We start from the raw sequence: 14292 nt of genomic DNA on the forward strand, positions 1-14292 counted from the left end.
CCGACGTCTTCATGAGCCGTAAATCTGCTCCGCTACCCTTCGCGACGCTTGACATGGCTGGCGGCTGCAGCAATATATACTTTTACAATCCCCTCTGTGCGCCTATTACGTTGCTCGCTGGTGAATGCCTCGGCTCCGTGGAGCTCATCGACTCTTCGACCTTTGTTGACGCCCCTGGAGACTCTTTTGATGTCGACTCCGGCCAACCTTCTTCGGTTACCGCGCGTGAGGAAACGTCCAGGGATGCGTTCTCGAATGCGATCGCCGATACTTTCCCACCTGCCGAACGCGCCGACCTTCTTGATCTACTGCACAAATTTAGAAGCTCATTCGACGTTTCACAACCTCACCTGGGCCGCACGTCGGAAGTGCAGCACTACATTGACACCGGTTCACATCCGCCGTTACGTCAATGACCGTACCGCGTCTCGGCCGAAGAGCGTCGTGTCATTACCACCCAAGTCGAATATATGCTGCGCCGTGATGTTATTCAACCTTCGCACAGTCCCTGGGCATCTCCTGTCATTCTCGTTCGCAAGAAAGACGGATCTATTCGCTTTTGCGTCGACTACCGTCGGTTAAATAAGGTAACGCGCAAAGACGTCTATCCTTTACCGCACATCGACGACGCCCTCGACAGTCTTGAGGGAGCAGAATTCTTCTCGTCCCTTGACTTGCGTTCGGGGTACTGGCAGGTCCCGATGGCTGCGGCCGATCGCCAGAAAACCGCATTTGTTGCGCCCGACGGCTTATATGAATTTAAGGTGATGCCTTTCAGGCTTTGTAACGCCCCTGCCACCTTTGAACGACTCATGGACAACACGCTGCGTGGCCTCAAGTGGTCTATATGTCTGGGTTACCTCGACGATGTCGTGGTTTTCTCCCCTGATTTTCCTACTCACCTGCTCAGCCTCAGACACGTTTTGACCTGTCTAACGAACGCTGGCCTTCAACTCAACCTCAAGAAGTGCCGCTTCGCCGCGCGAGAGCTTACCATTTTAGGCCACGTTGTGTCCAAGCACGGCGTTCTACCCGATCCTGCAAAACCTCGAGCAGTCGCTGAGTTTCCGAAGCCTCAGACTATGAAAGAACTTCGAAGCTTTGTGGGCCTATGCTCATATTTCCGGCGCGCTTTGTTCGGAATTTCGCATCGATCATGGCGCCATTGACTCAGCTTCTACGCGGTGACGCCGCCCTCTCCTGCTGGTTCCCTGCATATGACTCCGCCTTTGCTACGCTGCGTCGTCTTCTGACCTCCCCACCTATTCTTCGCCATTTCGACCCCTCAGGTGCAACTGAAGTACATACAGATGCCAGCGGGGTTGGTCTCAGCGACGTCCTTGCCCAACGAAAGCTCAGCTACCCCGAATGCGTAGTCGCCTATGCGAGTCGCACGCTGACGAAGCCTGAGGTCAATTACAGCGTGACTGAAAAAGAGTATGGGCCCTTGCCAAGTTCCGACCATACCTGTACGGGCACCCATTCGACTTGGTCACAGATCACCACGCGCTTTGTTGGCTCGCCAACTTGAAAGATCCCACTGGCCGCCTAGCCCGTTGGGCACTACACATCTAGGAGTACGATATTCACGTCATATCTATATATATACATATCACCGACATGCTACTGCTGCAGCATACCGGAACATATCTACTAGTTTTGCAGACGCCGCCCGCACGACGAACGATGCGGCTACGTTGCCTTTGAGCGCGATGCGTCATCTTCTGCCATACAGCCGACCTCCGTTCCCTCACCGACCTCCACCTCCGGCCGGTTTCTCCAACACGACCGCTTGTTCACGTACCTCGAGGCGTCGCTCCCCGAGATCATTCCGACGCTCTGTTTCCCCGATACGCCCAGCCTCTCAGATCCCTTTCGACGCGGAAAACTATTCGGTGCAGTTTTTGTAGGGGAACCTGCACATTCGCGAACCGTTGCGATTCGTCGATAGCGACCGTCAAGCATGTTATTGGTGTCTGTGGAAGGCGTGCGGTTATTGGCTTTGGTTAACGGGGGAACTACTATTTGTGTTCAGGGTGCATTCAGACTTCTGCGATCCCATGAAAAAAAAAGTTTGAACGGTTATTTGCCCATCCGCACAATGTACTGCGTACATCATCATTGACAGTTTCCGTCACCCCATTCAGTCTACCATTTTATTCCCGTCCTCTCACGATCTCAATTTAGGATGGTAGTTTGGCTAGTTGGCGTCCGGTTTAATTTTCTCTCATCAGCGCGTCGTACAACCGATCGATACCGATGAAACTACTAGTGTTTACGTACGGCAATTACCTGTCTTCATAGCTGCCTATAGTATGCTCCCTGCCTGTCACGAGCACCTGTTACCCTCTTGTCCACCAACGTTACCAATGGCGGTGTGTATGTCGCTTCGAAAGGCCGCTGTCTGGGGTTGTCATTGCTTGAAGCCTGGTGCGTTCAAAAGAGCATTGTGCGTTCATCACAGTTGTGAATACAACCGCAGACATTATTCTACTGCAAGGTACCACTGTCATTTGCTGTGTGCCCACTCAACTTGTCTCCATTCTTCTCCTTGATGCTTCTGAAGCTTTCCCTCAGCCGGACATCTGTTCCACCCTCGCTTCCAAAATAAGCCCTCAACTGTGTAACATCAAAATATATTTGGTGAATCTTTCTGCTGCATTGCACTTTCTTGTGGAAATAACATACGCCTCTTCACGTTATCAACGGGAGCAGGTCGAACTTCACGAGTGGCTGCAAGCGAATGAAAAGAGATTACTCAAACAAAACTTGATTACAGAACTACTCGCCGTGGTTGCTCAGTGGCTATGGTGTTGGGCTGCTGAGCACGAGGTCGTGGGATCGAATCCCGGCCACGGCGGCCGCATTTCGATGGGGGCGAAATGCGAAAACACCGGTGTACTTAGATTTAGGTGCACGTTAAAGAACGCCAGGTGGTCGAAATTTCCGGAGTCCTCCACTACGGCGTGCCTCATAATCAGAAAGTGGTTATGGCACGTAAAATCCCATAATTTAATTTTTTTGATTACAGAACTTGACTAGCTTACTGCAAAAGCTGCGGCTGCTGGCTGCCATAGGGGTGGTGAAAGTAGTCAGAAGTGAATTCGCCTGTCTCAGGAAACTGAACTGCGAATTACCACATCTACGTTAACGCTATCTGAAGACCAGTACAGGCCACGTCGCGACTGTGTAGGGTGCGGGACGGGTGCGCTTCTAATACATGCAGTGCCCCCTACCAAAGGAAGTTGGGATGGCATACTTGCTTCTCGGGATGCACTTTCACGCGGACAATGCTCATCACTCGATATCATGTGCCTGTGTTTCCACAGCTTCCCTTTCCGATAATTCTATCCACTGACATAGAAAGCCTGGATGCGTGCAAGGCAGCAGAAAGTATTCAGTTTGATCTGTATGTTAGTTGCTTCCACGGGGTACCGCATTTAGCCGATTCCGGATAGTCAATGGTGACAAGGGTAACGAGGCAATTTTTTGTACAATGCATCTAGAACAATATTGAGAACTGTTGTCATACGGCGCACTTTGGAACGTGCTCGAACCCCATCCGGATAAAATTATCAGCAGCAACTAGGTCCCTCCCGCACTTAGCACAATCAGTGAGATCTTCGATCAGCCTTGGGCGAAATCGTGGTCCAGTGTTCACCGCGTGACACCCACATACAACAAGCAAACACAAGGGGAACGTGCACATTCTTTACCCTTGGACCAGCTTGCTTCGTTGGCACAACGCCTGGCATCTGATCGTTTCTTGCTGCCCGACCGCCGACAGCAGGACACATTTGCGCGTTCCGCCTCCCGTCCTCACTATCCGTAGACCCAGCTCCTACTCCGCAAATTAACTTCATCATGGGCCACAGTCAGAGAGGTCACCAGCAGTTTCCCGAGTTTGTTCACGTGGAATCGTTGTCACAGAAGGCTGTTTTTGGCATGACAACGCAGCCATCCATCGGGCACCAAAAACAGAGCAAGGGCAGTATAACGTAAAACTATTCCAAACTTTTCTATTCCAATTCTGCTATAAGCCCTCCACGATTGGTGAAAAACTTTTTTCGACCACCCCACTTCACCTGTCTGTCACGTGACGTAACGAAAACCGCGATAGCTCCCCATCTGATATGATGTGTACGTACTGATTATGCATGATTTGACAGAAAAAAAAACATTTATTTCTGATTCGACCCCTTTTCGCGATTAGCCCGCGGCTATTGGTAAAAAGCTTTCGGGCAGCACCCACTTTACCTGCCTGTCACGCGACGTCACAAAACCGCACAAACTCACTGCGTCAAAGTGACGTGTACGCGATAAAGATGCATTAATATGCCGAACAAAACTGAATTTTCTTCGGAATAGCCGCAGGCTGCCCCGTTCCGAAAGGAATAAAAGGTGGCTGCCGCCGATCGCTGAGACGCTGGCTACTCGCACCTGCCGGAGAGCATGGGTGTATTTGCGTATAATAAAACTTCTTGCGTGGCCGCCTAACGTTTTCGAGCACTTTCGGCACGTTAACCACCTCATTTTACCAACTCTTCTTTGCTGAGGGTCAGTTTTAGCGTCATTCTTAAGCTTCCGTTGCATGCCGCCGCGATTTTCGACCAGCCACCACAAGCTAAGTATGGGAAAGCCGACCAATCGCGGACGCCGGCACCACCATCTTCATCCGGTTATCGATTTTCAGTGCACTGGCTCTGCCCCAACGGATCCCTCTCCACTTGAGTGTTCTCCTAGCCTCTTGTCAGCCAATTAGATACGACAAGCCGCTCAGTGTAGGCAATGTTATTCGTTTTTCAAGCAAACAAAAGTGACCTCCTATGAACGAGGAGAGTGTTTGATTGCTCTGTACAGACAACCCTGTGGGTGACCGCCCGGTGCTTGCGTCAGTGGTTACGCAAATTCGACGTCAGGAGGTTGGAATAGAAACATGTTGGAATAGTTTTACGTTATAGGGCCCCAAGTGTGGTTCCTGTCGCCTGTACGAATCGTCAGAAAGAAGCAGATGCACGAGGGGTCTGTCTATGACCGTGAGGGTCGAAGAACTGGTCCCGTTTGAGCGCACGCGCAAAATCAATTATGTCGTTGCAGCTCGACGTCAGAAGGTGGCGCCAAACTTCTCAGAAGCGCACCCCTCCGACACTAGACCGCCATGACAGGGGCCGTACATTTCGACAGCGCGGGAGAGAGGGCCAAGGATTATTTAGTAGCGGAATAACGAGACGCAGTTACCCTAAAAACCCCAACGTACTGACCTTTAGACTCGAAAGTTCTAACGCGGCGGCACTTGTTTGTAGAAATGTTAATTCTAGTTAAGCTACGAACACGCTTGTTCCTGCAGGGAAACTGGCGAAAGAGCACACGAAAGCTGTTTCGTAGTAAAACGGCAAAATGAACTAAAAATAGCCTGAGTTTAATAGCGAAATCACGCGCTTGAAGGCACATATTTACTGTAGTTATGATATTTACGTGATGTATTTTATTGTGTAATTTTGTGGTGAACGCATCCTCCAACCGGCCCATTCGCAGTATTTGTACAAGTAGCTTTACTTATATTCAGATTCAATTTATGTGTCTGTGCGGTTTTCGGCCCCCAAGTCGGGCAATAACATATTTTTTTGTGGAACGTAAGATAGTGGAAGAGAAAGGAAGCCACTTCTAGGATATAATGTAGCAGCATAAATTCAGAAGAATTGCGTAAGAGCTATTTTGCTCAGTTAGTTAAAACTGTGCTATAAAATTTTTCTATGTGAAATTTTGTAAATGTACGTGATTCCTTTCAGAACGGGGCAGCCTGCGGCTTTTCAGAAAAAAATCATATAATGCGTCCTTAACGCGTGCAGGTCACTTTGACGCGGTGAGCTTTTGTGGTCTTGTGATGCCGCATGACAGGCAGGTAAGTGCAGCCGGAAAGCTTTTAACCAGTAGCCGAGGGCTAATGCCGAAAAGGTATCCAATAGGAAATAACTTCTTTCTTTTCTTGGGTTCGATTACGCATAATCAGTCTGTAGGCGTCATATCAGATTGGGAGCTATCGCGGTCTTCGGGATGTCGCGTGACACACAGGCGAAGTGTGGGTGGTTCAAAAAAGTTTAACAATCGCGCAGGGCTGATTGCAGAATTGGAATAGAAAAGTTTGGAATAGCTTCACGTTGCAGCGCCCATAGTATGACGAAAATCACAATAACTCTCCAATGAGCGCGTGTATCGCGAAAGAATAACACCAACCTCAATGTCGGGATCCTTGTCTAAAGCCACGGCAGGTGTGGGAAGTGTTCTAGTCTCCGACCGGACGCAGGTAGAAACATTGTGATCATAGATGCAGTTTAGGACCTGCGAAGAGACAGCTGTGTAAATAGCTTCTCTAGGTTAGAAATGAACTTTTATAGATGTATGCTAGTATATCAATATAAAACATCCAAGACAGCGAAGATGTAAGCGAGTTATCACACCTTTTAGACCCTTTTGTTCCAACGTTACAGCAGTTGCTCGTGCTTTCACGGGTGCTCAAATGGTCCAAGTACGTCAATCCCGTATTTCGTCTTTGTGTGCCAATAAACTGAATCGGCTACATTGGAGTTTCTGAAGTTTTGATGTTGTACAAATGGCTCTAGAAAAGAAGGGTAATACATTGAACTTGTTTGTTGTGTGCTCGCCACAAGGACTTCTCTCGAAGACGTTGCTAGACCTTTACAATCTGTGGGTGAACATCGTCAGCAAGTTCTCAATATGGAGGCGCTAGGATTCCTGTAGTGACGATGCTTTCTGCACGCATGAACAACCTTTCAGCTGCGGTCAAGTGTTCTCAAACTTCGTAGTATAATTTCTCGTCAGTCAACAGTCTGCCTCAGACTATTGATGATGCGCGAACACAATTGAGAACTATCTGAGTGGAACAGTCTTCAGCATTTTAACATTCAACAAAGAAAAAGGAAAACTAGCTATTTAAATCGTACATTGCGTGAAACAAAATCGGCATCATATAGATCGCTCATCCGACCCATTCTCGAATATGGTTCCTCCATCTGGAACCCTTATAAAATATCTGACATTAACACTCTCAAATCAGTTCAAAATAAAGCGATTCGTTTCATATACCTCCGTGATGAGTGGCACTTCTCAGCCTCATCACACCTTGTTGCACTAGATCTACCCAGCTGGGTCATCTAGGTGACCCAGTGGTGTGATCGTCAATGGCATGAAGTATTGCATAATCTGGTTAACGCCCCACGCTAATCGATAACGAACAGCTATCTGTCTCCTGATAAATTGAAACCTGCAAGAAATAGCCACAAACTTGACCTTACACTATTTCCGCCGCGTACTTACATATATAGGCATAGCTTCTTTTCTCGTACGATTGAAAAATGGAACTAAATACCAGGTGAAACTACGTCACTGCCTTTAGAGGAATTTTGCTTAACTTGATTCAGGCTGCGTTTATTATTACTCGCTATATCTTTTATTTTGAAGTTGTCCTGATTCCAATGGTATCGAAGCTAATTTGTGCAGAAGAATGTTTTGTTATATGTGTGGTGAAGAGGAAGACGAAGAAGGCGCTCTTGTGTCGGCTGTGCGCGCGATCAGCGTTCGCCTACTGCCAGTGCGACTAGATTGTGCCTAGTGCCTTATAATAAATAATCTTATTACATTTGGTGGAGGTGCGGGGTATCAATCCCCGTACCTCTCGTCGTCGCCGCCGTCAGACGTTCTTGAATCTGTCATAGACGCCGATATGCCGCCTCCATATCGCCAGCAAGTCCTCGCGCTTCTTCAGAATTTTCGCTCGTCGTTTGACTGTGACCAACTATCTCTGGGGCGTACGGCAACCGTCACTCACAGCGTACACACTGGTTCCCATCCTCCTTTCCGCCAGCGACCATACCGCGTGTCGGCAGCCGAGCGACAGATCATCAACGAGCAGGTCGACGACATGCTGCACCGTGGCGTCATTCGCCCTTCCCACAGTCCTAGGGCGTCTCCTGTAGTATTAGTACGCCAGAAGGACGGGTCGATACGCTTCTGTGTGGATTACCGTCGACTCAATAAGATCACTCGTAAAGATGTCTATCCGCTGCCTCGGATAGATGACGCCCTCGACTCCTTGCAAGGCGCGGAGTACTTCTCATCTTTGGATCTTCGCTCCGGCTATTGGCAAGTGCCGATGGCAGATGGTGACTGTGAGAAGACAGCATTCATCACGCCCGATGGCTTGTACGAATTTACCGTAATGCCATTCGGGCTCTGCAACGCGCCCGCTACTTTCGAACGTATGATGGACACCATCCTTCGCAACTACAAGTGGAAAATATGTCTGTGCTACCTTGATGATATCGTGGTGTTTTCGCCAGATTTCCCGACGCACCTCGTTCGCTTGCGTGAGATACTGATCTGCCTTACCTCTGCTGGCCTCCAACTTAACATCAAAAAGTGCCGTTTTGCTGCTCGCACGTTAACAATATTGGGTCACGTTGTATCCAAGGACGGTGTGCTTCCTGACCCCGCCAAGCTTCCCGCGGTCGCAGAGTTTCCGACGCCCACTACTCTTAAGGCGCTCCGCAGCTTTATAGGGCTCTGCTCTTACTTTCGGCGTTTTGTGCGCAATTTTGCGACTATCATCGCACCACTGACCAATTTGCTTACCGCTACCAACGGCATCTCCGCGTGGTCAACTTCCTGTGACGAAGCCTTCCAGCAACTACGTCGCCTACTTACTTCGCCACCGATTCTTCGACACTACGATCCCACAGCGCCTACAGAGGTGCATACGGACGCCAGCGGTATCGGACTTGGTGCATTCCTCGCACAACGGAAAGACGGCTATGACGAGTACGTCGTCGCATATGCGAGCCGCACTTTAAAGAATGCAGAAGCCACTCTGCTCAGTAACAGAAAAGGAGTGCTTGGCCATTATTTGGGCGCTCGTCAAATTTCGTCCATACCTATATGGTCGCCCTTTTTGACATTGTCACCGACCACCATTCACTTTGCTGGCTGTCCTCGTTGAAGGATCCGTCAGGTCGCCTAGGCCGATGGGCACTCCGCTTACAAGAATATGATATCAGCGTTGTCTACCGATCGGGCAGAAAGCACTCTGACGCCGATGCTCTTTCCCGATCGCCGCTACCTTGTGATGTGGCTTCAGTGTCTCCGCTCTTCGCATCCATGTCAGCCTTCAACGTCGCTGATATGCCGGACGAGCAGCGTAAGGATCCCCTGCTTTCAACTATGCTGAATTTCCTCCACGACCCATCCGCCACACCCTCTTCTCGACCACTTCGTCGCCAAGCCGCTCACTTTACTGTCCGCGACAACGTTCTTTACCGCAGAAATTATTTGCCTGATGGTCGCAAATGGCTCCTGGTGATACCACGACACATGCGTTCTGACATATGTGCCTATTTTTATGCTGCTCCTCATAATGGTCACGCCGGTGTTCTGACAACGTATACTCGGCTAAGGCAGCGTTTCTACTTGCACGGCATGTATCACTTCGTGCGCCAGTACGTACGCGCTTGCACGGCGTGCCAACGGCGTAAAATCCCACAGCGCCCTCCTGGTGAGCTACAGCCGCTGCCCTGCCCGGCTCGGCCCTTCGATCGCGTCGGCATAGACCTATATGGGCCACTTCCCTGCAGCTCCTCGGGTAACCGATGGATAATTGTAGGTGTCGACCACTTGACGCGCTACGCCGAGACTGCCGCACTCCCGGCGGCCTCTGCGCGCGAAGTTGCGTTCTTCATCTTGCGGAACTTCGTTCTTCGACATGGCGCACCACGCGAACTGCTCAGCGACAGGGGACGTGTCTTTTTGTCCGAAGTCATCCAAGCCCTTCTCGCTGCATGCAGCATCGTTCACCGCAAGTCTACAGCCTACCACCTGCAAACGAACGGCTTGACAGAGAGGTTCTACCGCACACTCGGTGACATGTTGACTATGTACGTCGCCTCGGATCACAGTAACTGGGACATTGTTTTGCCGTTCGTCACGTATGCCTATAATACGGCCACACAAGCTACCACTGGCTTTTCGCCCTTTTTTCTGCTGTATGGACGAGAGCCCTCGTGTACTATGGACACAATGCTCCCATACCGACCCGACGCTTCCGAATGCACGCCTGTGTCTGAAGCCGCCAAATACGCCGAGGACTGTAGGCAGCTCGCGCGAACCCTTACGACCGCTGCTCAAGGTCGTCAAAAGCTTCGGCGTGACAGTGGCGCGCTTACACCAGTTTTCCCGACTGGTTCCCTTGTTTGGTTGTGGGTCCCGCCTCACAGCCCTGGCCTTTCGACCAAACTCCTTGCACGCTATGATGGCCCCTACCGCGTCATAGACCGTACTTCTGCTGTCACCTATGTTGTAGAACCTGTGACACCTTCACCCGACCATAGGCATCGCGGAGGTGACACGGTTCATGTCAACCGACTTAAGCCGTATTATGACCCCCTCATCCTACCTACGCCGTAAGTCGCCAGGATGGCTCCTCTTCTCTCCCGGGGGCCATTGTGGTGAAGAGGAAGACGAAGAAGGCGCTCTTGTGTCGGCTGTGCGCGCGATCAGCGTTCGCCTACTGCCAGTGCGACTAGACTGTGCCTAGTGCCTTATAATAATTAATCTTATTACATATGGAATGTACAAACCCACTCCTGCGATAGCTCAATCGGGCTACAGTATGTGCAAATAAATAAATCACAAAGTTTGAAGTCATTCCTATGTTATGATTACATTAGCAAAATCATGCAGTCATCTAAAACGGCCGCTCAGCCTTCTTAATTATTGAAGATAAATCTTATTTTCAAGATTCGGTGGGACTGCACTAGAAAGTTAGAACACATAAACTGTGCTTCCCACTTTGCCATACGGATAATACTGTGTCCGGTGCTGCGAGAACACAGCAGGCTCACTAGAGTGCTTCAGACAATCCGTTTAGGGCGTGAGGAGGCGTCCCAACAAGTACACATGCAAGTTTTTGCGAACTCAAAGGCTCGTCTCACGCTTACCGTCCGAGTATATCCACTGAGCGGCGTTCGCTGTCCGCGATGCAAATGCAAACGTGCTCCGTGCAAGGTGTCTCAACTAGCGATAGTACTGCACGGAATGCTTAAGTGGAAGAGTCGGTAGCTGCGACCGCCGGTATGTGATGTTCGAACATGCGCAAGACCTCTTGGCAAGCGAGTTGTTCCTTCGCTTGAGCAAAACTAGTTGCAGCAGCTACTTTTTTAACCAAAGCCCTCTACATGCAAAGAAAGGAAAGCATTGCACCTATTTCCCCTGGAATGCGTGAGTAATGCGTGAATGCGTGAGTAATTGAAAACCAGGCGCCAAACAGAGCACAACAAGCCGGCATCTGAGGTTGTATTCATGAGGACGATTGTATTTGTCTTGGTTCGAAGTGGTTCTATGCCTTCACCACTGATATGCCCAGGGAATGAAACGACAATGACATTGAATGAGAACGCTACACGCAGCTTCAAAACTGCTTTCGCGACGCGATAAAGAAATCCTTTGAGGATATATGCGTACTGTTGCTTGGTTTTCAGAACCCTGATGTGAATGTACTACAGGGCCCCTTTGCAGCCTGAACGGATAATTCTCGTCATTTACTGAAAGGGAGCTGCTGTTCAACTTGGACGGAAGCCTACTTGTTTGAACTCATGTTAGCACTGAATGAGCCATGCAACATCATCTACCGGCTTGATCAAGCAGCCTGTTAGACGCAAACCTGAGGTGCAATTTGTTTAAAAAAAACAATCCACAGTGTTTTTCTCCGAATACAGACGTCTTTAGTTCAGAATCGCGATAAAAATGAATTCCTGGGTGTTGGGCAGATGTGCTGTGAATATTGTAACGGCGGGTTTGTACGTACGTAGCAGAAGGAAAGGAGCGCTGGAAGAGAAGCAAGACGAGGACTGTTTTTCGGTCTGGAGGCCTTGCCCCATCAAGTGCTTTCGCATCGGGCCTTCTGAATAAACGTATCACCCCTTGTGAAATTTTTGGTGTAAGTACTAGCTACCTAATCCGACCACGAAACCTTTCCCTCCAAGTCTTCGTGGCAGTTGTCGGCTTGGCGGCCGTCCACCATCGCCACCAGCCATGACCACTAATGCAGGTGCTTCGACGTCCACAACTCTTATCCCTTACCGTCCACATAGGGATCCACGTTCCTACGCACGAAAAATTCGGGAAGGCCTCGATGCATCGCTGACACATTACGAAAGGGTGAGCAAGAGCAAGAAATGGGACTCGAAGTCACAACTTATAAATGTCGTGTTCTCGCTTGCTGACACCGCGCTCCTTTGGTACCAGAGTGATGATCACCCCCTGACAACCTGGAACACTTCCGTTGAAGAAATCAAACCCTGTCTCGATGGCACCACTGCCAAAAAAAGCGTGCTGAGCTGACTCTCGGCCAAAGGTCGCAACTTGCTGATAAGACTTGCACCACATGTATTCAGGAGAACCTTATGTTGTGTAAGCAGATGAACCCAAGTATGTCGGAAGACGAAGTTGGCCATCTACATAAGGGGATTGCAGAGGACGCGTATAATTTGCTCATTGGTAAGGATTACTTGAACTGTGTTAACACGGCAAGCTGGGCGAGCTGGTGATTGAACATGTTCCTATGGGTGGGCAGCGCAACCCGGACGAAGGACGAGAGGAAGTACACAATACGAGCTCAGTCTGCGCTCGTATTGTGTACTTCCTCTCGTCCTTCGTCCGGGTTGCGCTGCCCACCAATAGGAACATGTTGAACTGTGTCATTCGACATTGCTGCATCTTTGAAACCTTGAAGATGTAACGAATAACGACGAAGTTCGGTCGTTTGGCCAACGTAACTATGGTGACAAGCGCACGTGAGCTTGTCGTCAGAGTTGGCCTCAACGATACGCCAAATCGTGCGTGAAAGCTGCTCCGGAGCGAAGTTCCTTCATCCCCACCAAGTTCCGCAAATACCTGCCTGTCGCACAATGCTGCATTGGTGGGCCCCTCAGACCTCGGCTGCCTACCCACACGACATCGTGCAATGATTTCTATCACGAGGTTTCATAAATTTTTCACCGGCCGCTGACCGGAGTCTGACACCACCACCAGCACCTCTGGCACGCCGTTCCCCATCTCCACGGCCGCGCTCACCGTTGCCACCGCCGGATTTCATTAATGAGTCTTGTCTTTAAGAGAGTGCTATGCAACAGTGATGTTTCGGTGGGATCTCGCAGGGATGTTCTTTGAAGTGGGTGGCGCATCATTGCGTCCTGTTAGTGTGTACTGTCGATGTATCCTTAGGCGGTCGACTTTTTACTACCGAATTTGCAATTGTATCCCACTGCACGCATGGCGTAAATTTAAGCATTGACTTTTTGAAGCAATGTGATGCTACAGTTAACTGTCGAACTGAAGAGTTGTGAATGCACGGCAACACTACGCCCGGTCTTCTGGAGGACTGCAGCTTCTGCCACGGAAGTTACATTTTCTGTCTCTGGAGATACTATAGTGCCAGCCTTGTCAGTTTTCTGCGTTCCAGTCGCTTGTTTCAGCACTACGCGCGCTATGTTTGATGCCACTGTGGAGCCCATTCGGTCAGTTCATGCAAAACAGAATATTGTCATCCCGCACTGCCTAGTGCTAGTGGTGTATGTGCGTACTGGTTTGTGGATTGTGAATTACTCTATGGAGCCTGCTAAACTTCCTGACGGCTTTAAACTCGCCGCCTTCCGAAAAGACGCGCTTTTGCCAGTGGCTTCACTGGCGGATGCAGATTGACCAGGCGTGATGGGAAACTTTGGATCTATGGACTTCTGTGTTCTTCGCATGGTGAAGGATTCACTCAGTATCAGTGAGCGCCGTGCCTTGGCCAATGTTCTGTCAAGACACCTGCCTGTGTATGCCTATTTCCAGTGTGCCAAAGCGCCTTCTATCCCTGCGTCTCGCACACGTCATAGGATCAACACAGGTACGGGGCATCCGATCAGACTTAAAGCCTGTCACCCCAGCAGAACGCAGGATAATCAATGAACAAGTTCGCAAAATGCTTCAAAAGGGAACAGCTCAGGAGTCGTGCAGTCCTTGGGCTGTTCCAGTGATACTCGCTAAAAAGAAAGACCGAACATGGAGATTTTGCCTGTATTATCGACGCCTAAATTCGGTCATAAAAAAGAACGTCTATCCACTTCCGTGGATTGATGATGCTACTGACTGCCTCCATGAAGCCTCATACTTTTCCCCTGTTGGCTTGCGCTCAGACTATTGGCAGATACCGATAGGCCCGGCGTACAAAGATACTCGTCA

The 14292-nt window shown here is 49.8% G+C and overlaps 1 protein-coding gene across 1 annotated transcript in view; it reads right to left on the reverse strand.

The window, feature by feature from the left end:
- Positions 1-14292, reverse strand: part of LOC142588736 (scoloptoxin SSD14-like) — a 120299-nt gene that overhangs the window by 13969 nt on the left and 92038 nt on the right. Inside the window, exon 11 of the mRNA XM_075700553.1 lies at positions 6235-6339. Within this exon, the coding sequence (XP_075556668.1) occupies positions 6235-6339 (105 nt within the window). The remainder of the gene's footprint in view (positions 1-6234; positions 6340-14292) is intronic.

This window comes from Dermacentor variabilis, chromosome 7 (assembly GCF_050947875.1).
Source record: "Dermacentor variabilis isolate Ectoservices chromosome 7, ASM5094787v1, whole genome shotgun sequence".
NCBI classification, from domain to species: domain Eukaryota; kingdom Metazoa; phylum Arthropoda; class Arachnida; order Ixodida; family Ixodidae; genus Dermacentor; species Dermacentor variabilis.